Raw genomic sequence first — 21,225 nt, forward strand, 5'->3', positions numbered from 1 at the left:
CATCCCCACCGAGGGACTGGCTGTACTCAGTAAACTATGTTTGGCAGGCCACATCATTTCCAGGGCGGATACCAGACTCCCAAAACAGAGACGCTTTTCCAAGTTCTATCATGAGAAGAGATTACCAGATGGACAGAAGAAAAGATGGGCTCAAAGAATCCTTAAAGAAATACAACATCCTTTGGTTTTTCTTTGCCCACGGCCACTCAAAGTGGAGAAGGAGCATTCAAGGTGCTATTAAGAACCTCGAGTCCATGCATCATGAGGCACCTCCCACACCCCCTGTGGAAGAGTCCATTATTCCTACATTGGCCTAATTAGCCACTCACTATCCACAAAACCAGAGTGGAAGTAAATCACCCTCAATCCCGAGGGACTGCCTGGGAAGTATAAGCATCATCAAATGAATTGAATTACAGAAAAAAAGAGGGACAATCACTTCGTTGGGAATACCCTAAGAAAACTAGATTGGTAAATCCAAAGGCAAATTTCTGACAAGTGTTTAAATACGAAGATGGTAATAGTGGGGATTTCAATTATCTAAAACACTAACTGCAATAATCTGTGTGAGAGGCACAGAATTCCTAAAAACTATATCCAGAAGAATGCTTTTACACAATATGTAGCAGGCTCAGCAAAAGATGTGGAAGGGCTGGACAACTGGAAGGAGTATCACTGCAGAGCATTTTTGTTGCAATGATCATAATACACTCAGATTTAGCATTGTTATGGAAAAAGACAACGATAAAGTAGGAGTAAAGGTTCAAAACTTTAATCAAGTGGACCATGCTCAGGCAGAATGAATTATGTGTCATTGGCTTAATTAGTTTGGCACAACATCATGGGCCAAAGGGGCTGTTCCTGTGCTGAACTGCTCTATGTCCTATGTCAAATGATTTTGAATATTTCTGTCAAATTGCTTCTTATTGTCAACTTTTTCTACCCCAAGCACAGTTATTTCCCACTTCCCTGGTCTAGTTACTTAATTGAAATCCCTCTCCCTGGGACCTTTCGTTTCTAAAGCTGTTAGCAAGAACAAGGTCTAGAGGCCATAGGTATAAGGTGAGAGGGGAAAGATTCAATAGGAACTTGAAGGAAACTTTTTTGTTTACATAAAGGATGGTATCAATGTGGAATGAGCTGCCAGAGGAAATGGTCGAAACATGTACAATAACAACTTTCAAAAGAAATTTGGAGAGGTACCTGGATAGGAAACGTTTAGAAGGTTATGGGCCAAATGCTGGCAAATGAACCTGGCTTGGATGGGAATCCTGGTCATAGAGTCATATAGCATGGACTTTGGCCCATATGTATCTATGCCGACCAAGGTGTATATTTAGAACTGTCGGGGCGAAGGGCCTGTTTCCATGCTGTATGGCTCTATAAAGCCTTTTAAAGCTATCAGATCCTTACTCAATTGATGCACCAAAGATTAAACACAAACTTTTTGCTGAACCAGTGTTTCAAAGTCAATCAGCTAATGGCATATGGAGCCTTGGCCTTCATATAAAGTCCATTTGTACCTCCTTTGATGACATAAGAAGCTCAAAGAATCTAAGTTCACCCATGCTATAGATAGTATCCAAATATGTTACCATCTTTCCAATTTGGGCAGAAATGGAAAAAGCTTCAATTCAAAGCTCAAACTATATGATACATTTCTTTATGGGTAATGTACTAAGCATTCTCTACTCACCAAACACCTTCATTAATAGAAACTGAATCCCTATTGCAAAAGATTTTTCTTCGTGTCTTACCAGCCTATGGAAAATAAAAGAAATTGAGAATTTAAGGTTTTAGACTTGTTCATGTAAAAACTACAGTATGTGCCTTGAGGTGAAGGTTACTATGAGCCAACTGTCAATCACAGTCTTTTTATTATGATTACATCTACATAAATATTTTCCTCCATCAGTTTCTTTCCAGGAGGTTGAAAGTTGGAAACTTGGTCTTCAGCAAGATTTGTTCTGGGTTGTGGAAAGGGGTGCCTTTTACTCCAAACAGGTCAGCAAAGCTTTTTCTTCTTAACATGGAAGACATCCAGATGAGCTCACCTGATTAGCTAGCCTTCATTCTCAATACCAAAAGGATGTACCTTTGTAAACAGTTTTCTCTTTTCGGTCCTTTTATGACTGGCCATTACCAGGCCCAATATGGTACATAATCTTACTGCTATTAAATTAATAGTTAAATGTTATGTCAGCTACTAGTACATCTATTACTAGTCCCTCACATCTATTTAATCTCGGATTAAGCTGGAAATGGAGATTACATTTCAGGTGAATCATGCACGAGTTTATTTTCACTGATTCACTCTATTCTGATTCTTAACAGCAAAGTCATAATGAAATGCACACCTATAATATGCTCTGATAAAACACATATTAGATAGAACAATTTCTGGCACATAAAGGTATGTGTGTATTGTAGGCACCATTACTAATCGGTTGTGGCAGAAGAATCCTCATCAGTACTAAATTCCTTCTGTCTAACAAAGGATCAATCAGCAGTGATCTGGGAAGGAATGTAAATATTCTTTTGCCCTTATCTCTTGCATAAAGATGCTGGTACCAGTCACAAGAACAAACACTTGGGAACTGATTTGGGAGCTTCAGTATTCCATTTTATCCTAAACTTGTTCAAACAGCACAGTAACGAGCCCTTTGTCCCACCATGTCCTTCAAGTACCTGTCTATACTAATCCCATTTACCAACACTTAGTCCGCAGACTTCTATGCCTTGATGTATATATACATCAAGTGCTTGTCTATATACTGTTTAAATGTTGTGAGAGTACCTGCCTCCACCACCCACTCAGGCAGTGCATTACAGATTACAACCACCCTTGAAGTGAAAAAATTACCTCCTTAGATCCTCCCTCAACCTCTTACACTTACTCTAAAAATATGGCCTTTAGTTTTAGATATCTCTGCTATGGGCAAAGTTTCCTACTATCTTCCCTTATTCATACCTCTCAGAATTTTGCACACCTCTATCAGGTCCATCCTCAACCTCCTCCACTCCAAATGTAAACATATATTGATACTTCCAGTAGAATAGATGGATAGTAATCAGGAATGGATTGTTGGGCAGTTTTCATGTCCTGTGTCTCAGAATGCACCTCTTCTCAAGCTTTGTTCAAGGGCAGCTAATTTAGCACAAATCAACGATCAGCCTGGGCTTCTGCAAGCCTTTACTGGCACTCAAGACACCTGCTTGCATACATCTAAACTGCCAGGCATTTCCAAATAGGTGGCAACAGCTGACAGCTCACAATTTCTGGAACACACTGCCTGAGAGGCAGGTACTCTCACAACATTAAGATCGCCAAGGTATAATGGACTACAGATCAAGTGCTGGTAAATGTGATCACTACATGGGCCAAAGGGCCTGTTTCTGTGTGGCATGATTCTATGATGTAAAATGAAACAAAGGTATGGTACTGAACTAAAAAGGGCATATCGTGACTGCAAGTACTGCACATTCATCAGCATATTATTATCTACCCATAAAAGTAAGGGCTTTAATTAATCTGCATGCTCATAAAAACACAACATTTTGCACTTACACAATAATGTTACATCTCAAAGGGTTTGCCATATGTGTAACCAGATTTAATTTTGAAACCAAAACCAAAGGAGATTTTATTTTTATTACTACATTAGGGTGGATGAACAGATGTTTGATGCAAGAAATAGATTTAAGGCAGAGAGACAGGGGATGAGGGGATAATGATAATTCCAAATACTTACCGCAACACCAGCATGTAGAGGGGATTGTGGGTGAGGGAGGCTGTCAGCCCAATGAAAGAGAGGCTAAAGACCACGGAGAGAAGCAAATAGGAACAGCTGACCTTGCAGTGCCCAGGAACAGCATAGTCCTCTTTGAGAGGTGTCTGAATGCAGCTACAGTTGTTGTAGGTCTAAATCAACATTAAAAAATTGAATAATATGAGTGGATCTCCCACAAACCCTTGTACATAAGAATGGCTAAAAACCATTTGTATCTCATCATTCTCCTAAAACACAATCTTGTTTAAATAACAATGCTGACAATATTTCAAGTATTATTTAGGACTAGAGCATAGGACTGAATTGGATAAGGTTCATATTTATTCATTTAAAGATAGGGCAAAAACTTGTTTATAACCAAAATACAATGCTCACAGGCATGGCAGGATGAATGGTTTCCTGTACTGTCTAATTCTCTGGTACACAGTTACTAAATTATATCTCCACTACTGTGAAAAAAAGTGAATGTAGATCCTGACCATGGTTAATGTCACAATGTCCAGAATACATATGTGTTGTATTTCCTGATGATTGAAGGCAGGTACATCAGATGATGGCTGATAAGGACACTCCCCTCAAGGGAAGGGAATGAAGTTTCCCCCTTAAAGTAAATATCAAGAGGAACAATATGGAGTGGAATGATATTTTCCTCAGATAGGTTGACTCAGATCAGCTGACCACAAATCACTTTCCTTTATGCTGGGTGTGATCCCAGCCAGTGGAAATTTTTCTTTCATTTGCACTGATGGCTGTCGACAATTTTACCAGGGTTCCTTTATGCCAACTTGTTCAAATACTGCGCTAATGGCAAGACCAATCATTCTGAACTCATTCTTTGAAACTCAGCCTCTTAATGTTCAGACCAAAGCTGTGACATCCAAGGCTGAGAGACAGGATGGAAATTCAACTGATCAACCCATGTGCAGTCACTGGTGAGTAAGTTTCTTTATTCATTTTTCAGGATGTGGACATCACCGGCAAGATCAGCATTACTTGCCCATCCCTAATTGCCATTGAGAAGGTGATGATGATGCACAATCTTAACCCACTGCAGTCACAGAATCATGCCACTTGCCCAATCAACTCCGAGCCAGCTCTATGTAAGAGCAATCCAGATCATCCCACTCCTCCAGCTTTCTCTCACTTTTCAAACACTTATCTAGTTCCCCTTTGAGTGCTGCAACCACTCAGGATGCATTCCAAATCTCAATCACTCGCTATGTAAAAATGACTTTCTTCATGTTGCTTTTGGGTTTCAATTTTTTGGCTCGAAAAGTGATAGTTTCTCATAGAGTCAGAAAGTCAGAGACTCATACAGCAAGGTAACAGGCCCTTTGGCCCAACTGGTCCATGCCGAACAAGATGACCATCCAAGCTAGTCCAAGATAAGTTTTTTTCCTAACGGTTCGTGGATAGCGGGGAGAGACTGCGCAGGCACGTGATGTCAGTCGGTAGAGCACGAACAGTTTAAAAAGAGAAGGGAGAATCTTGGGTGTTTTCGATCGGGAGCGAGAGGCGAGCGAGCGGAATCAGCCGAGGACTTACGAAAAGATGAGTTTTTTCTCTGACGGTTCATGGATAGCGGGAAGAGACTGCGCAGGCGCGTGACATCAGTCGGTAGAGCACGAACAGTTTAAAAAGAAAACCCCATATCCAGCGGGCAAGCGTCAGAGCGGGCAGCGGAGTGAGAGGGAGCAGAGTGATTGGGCTTTGGCTCAACAGGCTTAAGTGGTAAAGGGGCGAGGTGGGTGAGTAGCTGGTAAGTAAAGGTAAGGTTTAACTGTTATTGTTATAAATTTTAAGTAGAATAAAACTAAGGTAGGGAAAGAATAGTTCAGATGGAGGACATGGTGATGTGCTGCAGCTGCATGATGTGGGAGCTAGTGGACCTTGCTGGGACACGGTGACCACATCTGCAGTAAGTGCTGGAGGCTGGAGGAACTTCGGGTCAGAATTGATGAGCTGGAGTTGCAGCTTCAGACACTACGAAGCATCAGGGAAGGAGAGAGTTATGTAGATGCTGTGCATCGGGAGACAGTCACCCCCCCCCCCCCCCCCCCCCCCCTTAGAGCAGGTACTTCTAGGGTCCAGGAGGCAGAGATGGGTGACTGTCAGGGGAGAGAAAAAGAAAAAGGGAACAGGCAGACAGTGCAGAGGACCCCGGAGGCTGTTCCCCTCAGTAACAGGTATTCCGCTTTGGATGCTGTTGAGGGGGACGACCTACAGGGATTAAGCAGCAGTAGCCAGGTCTCTGGCACTGGGACTGGTCCTGCTGCTCAGAAGTGAAGGGAGGAGGAGGGCAATAGTGATAGGGGACTCGATAGTCAGGGAAACAGACAGAAAGGTAAACTTCTGTGGAAGTGAGCATGAATCCCAGATGGAATGTTGCCTCCCAGGTGCCAGGGTCTCTGATCAGGTCCACAGCATTCTTGAGTGGGAGGGAGAACAGCCAGAAGTCGTGGTACATGTTGGTACCAAAGAGGGATGAGGTCCTGAAAAGTGAGTTTAGGGAGCTAGGCAGAAGGCTGAACAACAGGACCTCAAGGGTAGCAATCTCAGGAATCCTGCCAGTGCCATGTGATAGTGCAGGTAAGAATAAGAGGAGATGACAGATGAATGCATGGCTGAGGAGTTGGTGCAGGACGGAAGGTTTTAGATATTTGGATCATTGGGTCTCTTCTGGGGAAGGTGCGACCTGTACAGAGTGGACGGGTTACACCTGAACCTGAGGGGGACGAATATCCCTGCAGGCAGGTTTGCTAGTGTGGTTTGGGAGGGTTTAAATTAGTTTGCGAGAGGGATGGGAACCAGAGGGGTAGATCAGAGGAAGGAGTGCATGGGGAAAAGTCAGATCTAATGTAGAGAGGCTTTGAGGAAGGAGAAGCAGAGTATAGAGTATAAAAGTAGAAAAGTGGATGGGCTAAAGTGCATTAACTTAAATGCACAAAGTATCAGGGTGATGAACTGAGAGCCTGGATAAGTACATGGGACTATGATATTGTGGCTCTTGCAGAGACTTAGCTGTCACCAGGGCAGGAATGGATATTGAATATTCCTGGATTTCAGTGTTTTAAAAGGGGGAAGAAGAGGAGGAGGGGTGGCGTTACTGGTCAGGGACACTATTACAGCTACAGAAAAGGGGGATAATGTAGAAGGATCCTCTCTAGAGTCAGTATAGGTGGAAGTTAGGAACAGGAAAGGAGCAGGTACTCTTCTGGGAGTATTCTATAGGCCCCCAGGTAGCAGCAGGGATACTGAGGAGCAGATTGGGAGGCAGATTTTGGAAAGGTGCAAGAATAACAGGAGACTTCAACTTCCCAAATATTGATTGGCACCTGCTTAGTACCAAAGGTTTAGACAGGGCAGAGTTCGTTAAGTGTATCCAGGACAGATTCCTGTCACAATACGTTGACAGGCCGACTAGAGGGAATGCCATATTAGATCTAGTATTAGGTAATGAACCGGGTCAGGTGACAGATCTCTCTGTGGGTGAGCATTTGGGGGACAGTGACCACCACTCCCTAACCTTTAGCATTGTCATGGACAAGGATAGGAGCAAAGAGGATGGGAAGATATTTAATTGCGGAAGGGCAAATTATGAGGCTATAAGGCTAGAACTTGAGAGTGTAAATTGGGATGACATTTTTGAAGGGAAATGTACTATGCAGATGCGGTCGTTGTTCAGGGATGTCTTGCAGGATGTTAGGGATAAATTTGTCCCAGTGAGGCAGAGAAAGAATGGCAGGGTGAAGGAACCATGGGTGACAAGAGAGGTGAAACAACTAGTTAGGAGGAAGAAGGCAGCACACATAAGGTGTAAGCAGAAGGATCAGATAGGGCTCATGAGGAATATAGAGTAGCAAGGAAGGAACTTAAGAAGGGGCTGAGGAGAGCAAGAAAGGGACATGAAAAGACCTTGGTGAGTAGGGTTAAGAAAATCCCAAGGCTTTTATCACTTATGTGAAGAGCAGAAGGATGACGAGAGTAAAGGTAGGACCGATTAGACACAAAGGTGGGAAGGTGTGCCTGAAATGCTGTGGAAGTAGGTGAGGTTCTCAATGAATACTTCTCTTCAGTATTCACCAAGGAGAGGGGCCTTGATGTTGCTGAGGACACTGTTGGTAAGGTTAATATTCTAGAGCATGTAGATATCAAGAGAGAGGATGTGCTGGAGCTGTTAGAAAATATTAGGACAAATAAGTCCCCGGGGCCTGATGGAATATTCCCCAGGCTGCTCCGCAAGGCGAGGGAGGAGGTTGCTGAACCATTGGCTAGGATCTTTGAGTCTTCATTCTTGGTACTGGAGGATTGGAGAGTGGTATATGTTGTTCCTTATTCACATAAGGTAGTAGGGATAGTCCAGGGAATTACAGACCAGTGAGCCTTACGTCTGTGGTGGGCAAGCTGTTGGAAAGGACTCTTAGAGATAGGATCTATGAGCATTTAGAGAATGTGGACTGATTAGGGACAGCCAGCATGGCTTTATGAACAGAAGATCATGTCTCACAAGCCTGATGATTCTTTGAGGAGGTGACCAGGAAGATTGATGAGGGTAGTGCAGTAGATGTGGTCTACATGGATTTTAGTAAGGCTTTTGACAAAGTTCCACATGGTAGGCTTCTTCTGAAGGTCAGAGGGTATGGGATCCAGGGAGGTTTGGCCGTGTAGATTCAAAATTGGCTTGCCTATAGAAAGCAGAGGGTTGTTGTGGAGGGAGTGCATTCAGATTGGAGGGCTGTGACTAGCGGTGTCCCATAAGGATCGGTTCTGGGACCTCTACTTTTTGTGATATTTATTAATGACTGGGATGAGGGGGTAGAAGGGTGGGTTGGCAAGTTTGCAGATGATAGTGTGGAGGACTGTCGAAGATTGCAGAGGGATATTGATAGGATGCAGAGCTGGGCTGAGGAGTGGCAGATGGAGTTCAATCTGGAGAAGTGTGAAGTGGTACACTTTGGAAGGGTCAACACCAAGGCGGAGTACAAGGTTAATGGCAGGATTCTGGGGAGTGTGGATCTGGGGGTTCATATCCACAGGTCACTGAAAGTTGCCTCACAGGTGGAAAGGGTAGTTGAGAAAGCTTATGGGATGTTAGCTTTCATAAGTCATGGGATGAAGTTTAAGAGCCACGAGGTAATGATGCACCACACTTGGAGTACTATGTCCAGTTCTGGTCACCTCATTATAGGAAGGATGTGGAAGCATTGGAAAGGGTGCAGAGGAGATTTACTAGGATGCTGCCTGGATTGGAGAATATGGATTATGAGGAGAGACTAAGGGAGCTAGGGCTTTACTCTTTGGAGAGGAGGAGGATGAGGGGAGACATGACAGAGGTATACAAAATATTAAGCGGAATAGATAGACAGCCAGCCCCTCTTTCCCAGGGTACCAATGGGCACAAATACAAGAGGGCATGGCTTTAAAGTAATGGGTGGGAAGTTCAAGGGATATATCAGAGGGAGGTTTTTTACCCAGAGAGTGGTTGGGGCATGGAATGCGCTGTGTGGGGTGGTGGTGGAGGCAGATCCTTTGGTCAAGTTCAAGAGATTGTTTGGTAAGCATATGGAGCGATTTAAAATAGGGGGATATGTGGGAAGAAGGGGTTAGATAGTCTTAGACGTGGTTTAAAGGTCAGCACAACATGGTGGGCCTATATCACTCTAAACCTTTCCTATCCACATACCCATCCAATTGCCTTTTAAATATTGTTAATGGACTTGCCTCAACCACTTTTTCTGGCAGCTCATTCCATATTTGGACCACCCTCTGTGTAAAAAAAGTTGCCTCTCACGTTCCTATTAAATCTCTCTCCTCTAATCCGAAACATAGGCCCTCTAGTTCTTGATTCCCCAACAATTTCACTTTACAGGAGTGAGGACTCAGAGTGAGAGCGAGAGAATTTAAAAGAGGTAGGTCTTGGTGCTTGTGTGTTTCACTTTACAGGAATTTAAAGGAGACAAGTTAGCTCGTTGTTAGTTAAGATTTGATTAGCTAATTAGCTAATTCACAGCAGCCAACAAAATGAAGGCAAGTTTAAGTGTTAAGAACATGTCTTCTGAGGTAAGGTTGAGCAAGCTAGGGCTTTTCACTTTGGAGCAACGGAGGATGAGAGGCATAGACAGAGTGGACAGCTACCACCTTTTTCTTTGGGCAGCAATGGCCAATACTAGAGGACATCTGTTTTAAGTGAGCGGAGGAAAGTTTAAGGGAGATTTCAAAGGTAGGTTTTTTTTACACAGAGAGTGGTAGGTGCCTGCAATGCACTTCCAGGGGTGGTGGTAGAGGCTGATACAATAGGAACATTTGAAAGACTCTTAGACGGGCACATGGATGCAAGGAAAATAAAGGATTACGGGCTGTGTTGGAGGGAAGGGTCAGATTGACCGTGGAGTAGGTTTATATAGGTCGGCACAACATCATGGGCATACTGTGCTGTACTTTTCTCTGTTCTTAGTGGAGTAGCCATTATGATATTGGGCAGTTAAGGCTTTGGATCAAGAGGCTTTGATGAGAAGGCACAGATAAGAAGAGGTAAGGTTTTATTTTGCTGTTCATCATTTGTACTTGAACAGTGTAGGCAGGATGGTGGTTAGGGCAGTGAAATGTTCCTCCTGCAAGATGTGGGAAGTTAGGGAACCTCACAGTCTCCCTGATGACTACATCTGCAGGAAGTGCACCCAGGTGCAGCTCCTGACGAACCGGATCAAGGAACTGGAGGTGGATTTGGATGTACTGAGGATCGTCTGGGATGCTGAGAGCATCATAGATGAGACTTTTACTGAGGTAGTCACACCCAAGGTACAGGTTTCAGATAGATGGGTGACCACCAGGAAAAGTAAGGCAGGCACTGCAGGGTTCCCCCGTGACCATTCCCCTAAGCAACAGGTATACCTCTTTGGATACTATTGAGGAGGATATTCTTTGAGGGGCTAGCAGCAGCAGTCAGGTCTCTGGCATTGTGACTGACTCTGAGGCTCAGAGGAAAGGATGCAGTCAGAGAGGGCAATAGTGACGGGAGACTTGATAGCAAGGGGGACAGACAGGAGATTCTGTGTCTGCAGAAGAGGTGTCAAGATGGCATGTTGCCTCCTGGGTGCCAGGGTCAAGGATGTCTTGAGCCGCAGCAGAAAATTCTTGAGGGGGAGGGTGAAAAGGCAGAGTTCGTTGTACATGTTGGTACAAACAACACAGATAGAATGAGGGATAAGGTCCTGCAGAATGAGTATAGGTAAGAAGATAAGAAGCAGGACCTCAAGAGTAGTGATATCTGGATTGCTCCCAGTGCCATATGCTGGCGAGGTCAGAAGTAGAAAGATAGGACAGATGAATTTGTGGCTGAGAGCTGATGCAGGGAGCAAGGATTCAAGTTCTTGAACTACTGGGATCTCTTCTGGGGTAGAAATGACCCGTACAAAAGGGACAGGTTGCACTTGAATGAGGGAGGGATCAATATCCTTGCAGGCAAATTTACAAGTGCTACACAGGAGGGTTTAAACTAGTTCGATACGGGGCTGGGACTCTGAGCAGGAACAAGTCATGGGATAAAGTAGTAGCCAGCAAGAGCAAGATCAGCAATCAGGATAGGCAGGGAAAGGAATACCCAATTAAAGTGCATTTATTTTAATGCATGAGATTTAACAGTTAAGGCAGACAATTGGGGATCATCCGGTGAGACCATGTGAGTGCAACTTCAAGAAAAGAGAGAAGAGTCACTCTGGTGGGGCTGTATTATAGAGCCCCACCCCCCAATAGACAGCGGGAACTTGAGGAGCAGATGTGCAGATATTTTGCTCGTAGTTGTAAGAGCAAGTGGAATTAGTGGGATATTTTAATTTTCCTGGTATTGACTGAGCCACATGGTATCAAGGGCCTGGATGGGATAGAATTTGTGAAATGTGTCCGGCAATGTCTCCTAAGTCTATATATTGAGCGCCCCACTTGGGAGGGTGCAATACTAGACCTCCTCTTAGGGAACAAAGTAGGGCAAGTAAAGGAAGGCAGCACTTTGGCTCTAGTGACCATAATTCTATTAGTTTTAAGATAGTGATATAACCATAGAAAAATACAGCACAATACAGACCCTTCAGCCCACCATGTTGTGCCGACCTTTAAACCACGTCTAAGTCTATCTAACCACTTCCTCCCACATATCCCCCTATTTTAAATTTCTCCATATGCTTATCTAACAATCTCTTGAACTTGACCAACGTATCTCCCTCCACCACTACCTCAGGCAGTGCATTCTATGCACTAATCACTCTCTGGGTGAAAAACCTCCCTCTGACATCTCCCTTGAATTTCCCACCCATTACTTTAAAGCCATGCCCTCTTGTATTGAGCATTGGTTCCCTGGGAAAGAGGGGCTGGCTGTCAACTCTATCTGTTCCTCTTAATGTTTTGTATACCTCTATCTAGTCTCCTCTCATCCTCCTCCTCTCCAAAGAGTAAAGCCCTAGCTCCCTTAGTCTCTCCTCATAATCCATACGCTCCAATCCAGGCAGCATCCTGGTAAATCTCCTCTGCACCCTTTCCAACGCTTCCACATCCTTCCTATAATGAGGCGACCAGAACTGGACACAGTACTCCAAGTGTGGTCTAACCAGAGTTTTGTAGAGCTGCATCATTACCTCGTGGCTCTTAAACTCGATCCCATGACTTATGAAAGCCATGGGCTTTCTTAACTACCCTATCCACCTGTGAGGCAACTTTCAGGGATCTGTGGATATGAACCCCCAGATCCCTCTGCTTCTCCACACTACCGAGAATCCTGCCATAAACTTTGTACTCCGCCTTGGAGTTAGTCCTTCCAAAGCATACTACTTCACACTTCTCCAGATTGAACTCCATCTGCCACTTCTCAGCCCAGCTCTGCATACTTTCTTTTTCAATCTTTTTATTAGTTTTCAAATTAATACAGATTAATATATAACATCAATGTTTGTACACATAATACAAAGAGATCTGGAGAACAATCATGGCATAGATAATGATAAAGAACAGTAAAATATAAAAAAATCTGTAGATCCAACGATCTCTTAGTAAATGAATATAATATAAAAGGAAAGAAAAAGATTTATTATATATATATATAAAAGAAAAGAAAGAAAAAAATCCCCAAATCAATAAGAAAAAATATAAATATATCAAACCAAACTAAACTAAACAGAAAAAAATAAAAAAAAGACTGGACTAAAATTTCTCAGTAGAAACAGAGCAATATTATGTCGTCAGCTCCGTTCCTCTAAATTGGAAAGTTATTGAAAGGGGATCTATGTCATGTGAAAATATTGAATAAATGGACTCCAAATATCTTCAAATTTAAGCAAAGTATCAACAGTACCACTCACTTTTTCCAAGTTTAAACATGATATAGTTTGAGAGAACAATTGAAAAGTAGTAGGGGGTATTGGATCCTTCCATTTAAGTAAAATGGATCATTTGGCCATTAATGTAACAAAGGCAATCATACGGTTAGCAGAAGCAGATAAATGGCCAGACTCTATCCTTGGTAATCCAAAAATTGCAGTGATAGGGTGAGGTCGTAAATCAATTTTCAATACATTTGAAATAATGTTAAAAATGTCTTTCCAATATTTTTCCAAAAGAGGACAGGACCAAAACATATGTGTCAAAGAAGCCACATTCGATTTACATCTGTTGTAGTGGCCTGGACCCGCAGAACTCGAACCGCCATCGGTGGCCATGGGCGCATGCGCAGGAGCGCGACATAGACTAACCACAGGGTGGGCCTTCCGGCAGGGACCTCACGTCACGTCCGCCGGAGAGGCCCTCGGGCCCTTTTGCGAGTGTGTGCACTTTGTTTCAGTCAATAAAGTGTGCTCCAGTCCAGCCTCCACATCTCTGTGCTTTCTTTTCTGCCACGTGCTGCATTCGGCTACACTGTCACATATAGGATTTATATGGTGATAAAAACGGGCTAGTTTATCTTTGGACATATGGGTCCTGTGAACTACCTTAAACTGTATCAAAGAGTGTCTGGCACACATTGAAGATGTATTAACTAAATGAAGAATTTTCTTCCATGTCTCTGTAGGTAAAGATGTCTGGAGTTCGCTTTCCTATTCATTCTAAATTTTGTCCAGTAATTCTGGACATATTTTCAGAATTAAATCATAGATTATTGCTATCAAGTCCTTCTGATAAGGATTAAGACCTAAATTTTTTTTCCCATAATTTCAGTTTTGTAAGGTGTCGGAAAAGAGGGTATAGTAGCTTTTCAAAAATTTCTAATCTGCAAATATCGAAAAAAGTGTGATCTAGGCAAATTGTATTTGTTAGACAATTGTTCGAAAGATGAAAAACAGTTATCAATGAATAAATCACGAAAACATACTATTCCCTTCCTTTTCCATGTGGAAAAAGCTGAGTCAACTCTGGATGGATGAAAGAAAAAATTAGATTGAATGGGGCTTGACAAGTTAAATTTATTCAATCCAAAAAATTTACGAAATTGAAACCATATTCATATTGTATGTTTAACAATTGGGTTAATCATGTTTACTTAATTTGGTAAGTGCAAAAGGGTCCTGCATCCAATCAATATCCCTCTGCAAGCTCTGACAGCCCTCCACACCATCCACAACACCACCAATCTTTGTGTCATCTGCAAACTTGCTAACCCACCCTTCCACCCCCTCATCTAAGTCATTAATAAATATCACAAAAAGTAGAGGTCCCAGAACCGATCCTTGTGGGACACCACTAGTCACAGCCCTCCAATCTGAATGCACTCCCTCCACCACAACCCTCTGCTTTCTACAGGCAAGCCAGTTCTGAATCCACACGGCCATGCTCCCCTGGATCCCATGCCCTCTGACCTTCCGAAGAAGCCTACCATGTGGAACCTTGTCAAATGCCTTACTAAAATCCATGTAGACCACATCTACTGCAATACCCTCAATCTTCTTGGTCAGCTCCTCAAAGAACCCTATCAGGCTTGTGAGACATGATCTTCCCTTCACAAAGCCATGCTGGCTGTCCCTAATCAGTCCACGATTCTCTAAATGCTCAAAGATCCAATCTCTTAGAAACCTTTCCAACAGCTTGCCCACCACAGACGTAAGGCTCACTGGTCTGTAATTCCCTGGACTATCCCTACTACCTTTTTTGAATAAGGGGACAACATTTGCCACCCTCCAATCCTCCAGTACCATACCCGTGGATGAGGAGGACTCAAAGATCCTAGCCAACAGCTCAGCAATCTCCTCCCTCGCCTCACGGAGCAGCCTAGGAAATATTCCGTCAGGCCCCGGGGACTTATCTGTCCTAATATTTTCTAACAACTCCAACACATCCTCCCTCTTGATATCTACATGCTCCAGAACATTAACCTTACCAACACTGTCCTCAGCGTCATCAAGACCCCTCTCCTTGGTGAATACTGAAGAGAAGTATTCATTGAGAACCTCACCTACTTCCACAGTGTTTCAGGCACACCTTCCCACCTTTGTGTCTAATCGGTCCTACCTTTACTCTTGTCATCCTTCTGCTCTTCACATAAGTGATAAAAGCCTTGGGATTTTCTTAACCCTACTCACCAAGGCCTTTTCATGTCCCCTTCTTGCTCTCCTCGGCCCCTTCTTAAGTTCCCTCCTTGCTACTCTATATTCATCATGAGCCCTACCTGATCCATGCTGCTTACACCTTATGTATGCTGCCTTCTTCTTCCTAACTAGTTGTTCCACCTCTCTGGTCACCCATGGTTCCTTCACCCTGCCATTCTTTCTCTGCCTCACTGGGACAAATTTATCCCTAACATCCCTAAACAACGACCACATCTGCATAGTACATTTCCCTTCAAAAATGTCATCCCAATTTACACTCTCAAATTCTAGCCTTATAGCCTCATAATTTGCCCTTCCTCAATTAAATATCTTCCCATCCTCTCTGCTCTTATCCTTGTCCATGACAATGCTAAAGGTTAGGGAGCGGTGGTCACTGTACCCCAGATGGTCACCCACTGAGAGATCTGTCACCTGACCCGGTTCATTACCTAATACTAGATCTAATATGGCATTCCCTCTAGTTAGCCTGTCAACATACTGTAACAGGAATCCATCCTGGACACACTTAACAAACTTTGTCCCATCTAAACTTTGGCACTAAGCAGGTGCCAATCAATATTTGGGAAGTTGAAGTCTCCCATGATAACTACCCTGTTATTCTTGCACCTTTCCAAAATCTGCCTCCCAATCTGCTCCTCAGTATCCCTACTGCTACCTGGGGGCCTATAGAATACTCCCAGTAGAGTAACTGCTCCCTTCTTGTTCCGAACTTCCACCCATACTGACTCTAGAGAGGACCCGTCTATATTATCCACCCTTTCTGCAGCTGTAATAGTATCCCTGACCAGTAACGCCACTCCTTCTCCTCTTCTCCCCCCTTTTAAAACACTGAAATCCAGGAATATTCAATATCCATTCCTGCCCTGATGACAGCCAAGTCTCTGCAAGAGCCACGATATCTTAATCCCATGTACTTAACCAAACTCTCAGTTCACCACCCTTATTCCTGATACTTCTTGCATTTAAGTAAATGCACTTTAGCCCATTCACCTTTCTACTTTTATACCCTGTACTCTGCTTCTCCTTCCTCAAAGCCTCTCTACATGATAGATCTGACTTTTTCCCATCCACTTCATCCTCTGACCGACCCCTCTGGTTCCCATCCCCCTCGCAATCTAGTTTAAACCCTCCCCAACCACCCTGGCAAACCTGCCTGCCAAGGATATTGGCCCCTCTTGGGTTCAGGTGTAATCCATCCTCTCTGTACAGGTCCCACCTTCCTCAGAGGAGATTCCAATGATGGAAAAGGATAGGACAGGTCCACAGGTTAGGGTCCTAAATCTTGGGGGAATCAGACAGGATCTAGCAGAGGTCAATTGGGTGAGCCTATTTGAAGCCAAACGAAAATGGCAAGTTGGATGCTTTTAAAAGTATGATATCAAGAGTCCAGGAGCAGCATGTTCCTCTTAGGTGAAGGGTAGACTTGGCAAGCTTGGGGAAAGTTGGCTGACGAGAGATATTGAGACTTGGTTAAGATAAAGGAGGAAGCATACATTGGGTATAGGAGGTCGTGGATGAGTGACTCCTTGATGACTATAAAAAGATTAAGAATACACTTAAGAGGGAAATCGGGAGATCAAAGAGAGGGTATGAGATGGATCTGACAGATAAGGTGAAGGTAAATCCCAAGAGGTTCTCTAGCTATGTAAAGAGTAAAAGGGTGGCTAGGGAGAGAATAGGTCCCCTTAGAGATCAGCAGGGCCAACTATGTCTTGAGCCACAGGAGAAGGGTGGGATTTTTAACTAATATTTCTCCTTGGTGTTTACTGAGGAGAAAATCATGGTTGTTCAAGAGATTAGGGAAACAAGTGGAGATGTTTTGACATTCTTATTACCAGGGAGGAGGTATTTGCATTAAGGTGGATAAATCTCCAGGGCCTGACCGAGTGCATCCTCTGACTTTGTGGCAGGCTAAGGAAGAAACTGTGGAGGCCCATGCGGAGATATTTACTTCATCATTGGCCACGGCTGAAGTTCCTGAAGATTGTACGATGGCTAGTATTGTTTCAGAAAGGTAGAAAGGCAAGCCAGGGAACTACAGGATGGTCAGTTTGACATCTGTAGTGGGGAAGTTACTAGAGGGAATTCTGAGGGACAGGATCTGCCAGAATTTGGATGTAGTGTGATTAGGAGTCAGCATGGCTTTATGTGTGGAAAGTCTTGCTTGACAAACCTTTTACAGTTTTTTTGAAGAGGTAACCAAAAAGGCCAGTGGGTGTTGTCTATTTGGACTTTAGCAAGGCCTTTGACAAGGTCCCACATTGTAGGCTGGTCTGAAAAGTTGGGTTCCATGGAATTCAGGGAGAACTAGTTGAGTGGATTCAAAATTGGCTCGGAAGTAGGAAGCAGAGGGTGGTGCTTGAAGGCTGTTTCTCAGAATGGAGGCCAGTGACTAATGTGCTGCAGGGGTCGGTGTTGGAACCCTTGTTATTTTTCATTTATATAAATGATTTGGATGCGAATGCGCAAGGCTTGATCAGTAAGTTTGCGGATGACATGATCACTCCCCATTCTCCTACTCTCCAATGAAAGAAGTCCCAACATACTCAACTTCTCTCCACAACTCAGTCCCTCGAGTCCTGGCAAAATCCTTGTATAACTCTTCTGCAGTCTTTCCAGCTTAATGGCATTTTTCCTACAGCAGGGTAACAAAAATTGAATGCAATGTTCCAAAGGTAGCCTCACCAACGTCTTGTACAACATCAACATAACATCCCAACTTCTATACTCAGTGCCCTAATCGATGATGGCCAGCATGCCAAAAGATTTCTTCACCACCCTATCTACTTTTGACACTGCTCTCGGGGAACTAGGTACATGTACTCCTTGGTCCCTCTGTTCCACAACTCTCCCAGGGCTCTACTCTTCCCTGTGAAAGTTCTACCTTGATTTGTCTTCCCAAAATGCTACACCTTGCACTTATCCAAATTAGACTCCATTTGCCATTCCTCAGCCCACTTACCTAGCTGAACAAGATCCCACTGTAATTCTTGATAACGATCTTCACTGTCTATGACAACACCTAGCTTAGTGTCATCTGCAAACTTACTAACCATGCCTTGTACATTCTCATCCAAATCATTGATATAGATGGCAAATAACAATGGACCCAGCACCGACCCCTGAGGCACGCCACTAATCAAAGGCCTTCAGTCTGACAAACAACCTTCCACCATCACCCTCTGCTTCCTATCATCAAGGTAATTCTGTATCCAATCAGCTAGTTCTCCCTGGATTCAATGCAATCGAACTTTCCAGAGCAGCCTATCATGTGGAACTTTATCAAGGGCCTTACTGAAGTCCATATAAACCAGGTCTACTGCATTGCCCTCATTTACCTTTTTGGTTACTTCAAAAAAACTCAAGCAAATTCATGAGAGATGATCTTCCATGCACAAAGCCACACTGAATATCCTGAATCAATGCATCTTTCCAAGTGCATGTATATCTTGTCACTCTGAATCCCCTCCAGTAACTTGCCTACCTATTAGGTTTGCTGGTCTATAGTTCCCAGGTTTCTCTTTGCAACCCTGTTTAAATAAAGGCACAACATTAAAGCCCTTCCAGTCCTCTGGTTCCTCACTTGTGGTTAACAGTGATGCATTTATCTCAGCCAAGGCTCCTGCAATCTCTTCTCTAGCTTCCCAGTGTTCTTGGATATACCTGATAAGGCCCCAAAGATTTGTCTCCCTTCATACATTTTAAGATGTCCAGCACCTCCTCTGATCTAATGCGGACTATTCACATGACTTCCCCTACTCTGTCCCTATTCTTCATGATTTTAAATACCACCTCTAATCCAAGGAAAACAACTCTGTCTTCTTAAGTCTATCTACATAACCACAGTCCTCATTCCTGTATTCATTTTGGTAAATCCACTTCACATCCTTCCTGAAGTGTGGTGCCCAGAACTGGATACAACATTCCAGCTCTGGCTAAACCAGTGAGCTACGACAAATCATCATGTTTTTTCTTGATCTTGTATGTATACCTCTATGTATAAAGCCCAGGATTCCAAGTGCATTTTTAACTCCTTTCTCAACCTGTCCTGCTTCTTTCAACAAGCACATACCTCAAAGATTACTCTGTTGTTGTATGTCTTTCAGAATTCTGCATCTATAATATAGTCAAAAGGCTATAATAAATCTAGTCAAAAGGAAAACAAAAGCTTACAAAAGGTACAGAGAGCTAGGTAATGTTAGAGATATGGAAGAGTATAAGGCTAATAGATAGGAGCTTAAGAAGGAGATTAGGAGAGCCAGATGGGGGCATGAGAAGGCCTTGGTGGGCAGGATTAAGGAAAACCCCAAGGCATTCTACAAGTATATGAAGACCAAGAGGATAAGATGCGAAAGAATAGGGCCTATCAAGTGCAGCAGTGGGAAGGTGTGTCCGGTTCCGGAAGAAATAGCGGAGGTACTTAGTGAATACTTTACATCACTATTCACTATGGAAAAAGATCTGGGGGATTGCAATGGGGATTTGCAGTGGGCTGAAAAGCTTGAGCATGTAGATATTAGGAAAGAAGGGGTACTGAAACTTCTGGAATGCATCAAGTTGGATAAGTCACCAGGACCGGATGAGATGTACCCCAGACTGCTGTGGGAGGCAAGGGAAGAGATTGCGGCGCCTCTGGCGATGATCTTTGCATCGTCGATGGAGACGGGAGAGGTTCCGGAAGATTGGAGGGTTGCGGATGTTGTTCCCTTGTTCAAGAAATGGAGTAGGGATAGCCCAGGGAATTACAGACCGGTGAGTCTTACCTCAGTGGTTGGTAAGCTAATGGAGAAGATCCTGAGAGACATTTGGAGAGGTATAATATGATTAGGAATAGTCGGCATGGCTTTGTCAAGGGCAGGTCCTGCCTTACGAGCCTGATTGAATTTTTTGAGGATGTGACTAAACACATTGATGAAGGGAGAGCAGTAGATGTAGTGTATATGGATTTCAACAAGGTGTTTGATAAGGTACCCCATGCAAGGCTTATTGAGAAAAGTAAGGAGGCATGGGATCCAAGGGGACATTGCAGTGTGGATCCAGAATTGGCTGGGCCACAGAAGGGAAAGAGTGGTTGTTGTAGGGTCGTATTCTGCGTGGAGGTCAGTGACCAGTGGTGTACCTCAGGGATCTGTACTGGGACCCTTGCTCTTTGTGATTTTTATAAACGACCTGGATGAGGAAGTGGAGGGGTGGGTTAGTAAGTTTGCAGATGACACAAAGGTTGGGGGTGTTGTGGATAGTTTGGAGGGCTGTCAGAGGTTAGAGCGGGACATAGATAGGATGCAAAGTTGGGCTAAGAAGTGACAGATGCAGTTCAACCTAGATAAGTGTGAAGCGTTTCATATTGGTAGGTCAAATATGATGGCAGAATATAGTATTAATGGTAGGACTCTTGGCAGTGTGGAGGATCAGAGGGGTCTTGGAGTCTGAGTCCATAGGACGCTCAAAGCGGCTGCGCAGGCTGACTCTGTGGTTAAGAAGGCATATGGTGTATTGTCCTTCATCAATTGGGGAATTGAATTTAGGAGCCGAGAGGTATTGTTGCAGCTATATAGGTCCCTGGTCAGACCCCACTTGAAGTACTGTGCTCAGTTCTGGTCGCCTCACTACAGGAAGAATGTGGAAGCCATAGAAAGGGTGGAGAGGAGATTTACAAGGATGGTGCCTGGAATGCGGAGTATGCCTTATGAAAGCAGGCTGAGGGAACTCGGCCTTTTCTCCTTGGAGGGACGGAGGATGAGGGGGGACCTGATAGAGGTGTATAAGATGATGAGAGGTATTGATTGGGTAGATAGTCAGAGGCTTTTCCCTAGGGCTGAAATGGTGGCCACAAGAGGACATAGGTTTAA

General features: G+C 43.7%; 1 protein-coding gene across 4 annotated transcripts in view; it reads right to left on the reverse strand.

The window, feature by feature from the left end:
• Window positions 1-21,225, reverse strand: part of LOC127572033 (solute carrier organic anion transporter family member 2A1-like) — a 214,675-nt gene that overhangs the window by 42,146 nt on the left and 151,304 nt on the right. For all 4 annotated transcript variants that reach the window (XM_052018850.1, XM_052018853.1, XM_052018854.1 and 1 more), the window contains 2 exons: window positions 3,753-3,922; window positions 1,697-1,761 (listed from right to left, as the gene is read on the reverse strand). In XM_052018850.1, the coding sequence (XP_051874810.1) occupies window positions 1,697-1,761; window positions 3,753-3,922 (235 nt within the window). The remainder of the gene's footprint in view (window positions 1-1,696; window positions 1,762-3,752; window positions 3,923-21,225) is intronic.

The sequence above is a fragment of the Pristis pectinata genome, chromosome 6 (genome assembly GCF_009764475.1).
Source record: "Pristis pectinata isolate sPriPec2 chromosome 6, sPriPec2.1.pri, whole genome shotgun sequence".
Classification (NCBI taxonomy): Eukaryota; Metazoa; Chordata; class Chondrichthyes; order Rhinopristiformes; family Pristidae; genus Pristis; species Pristis pectinata.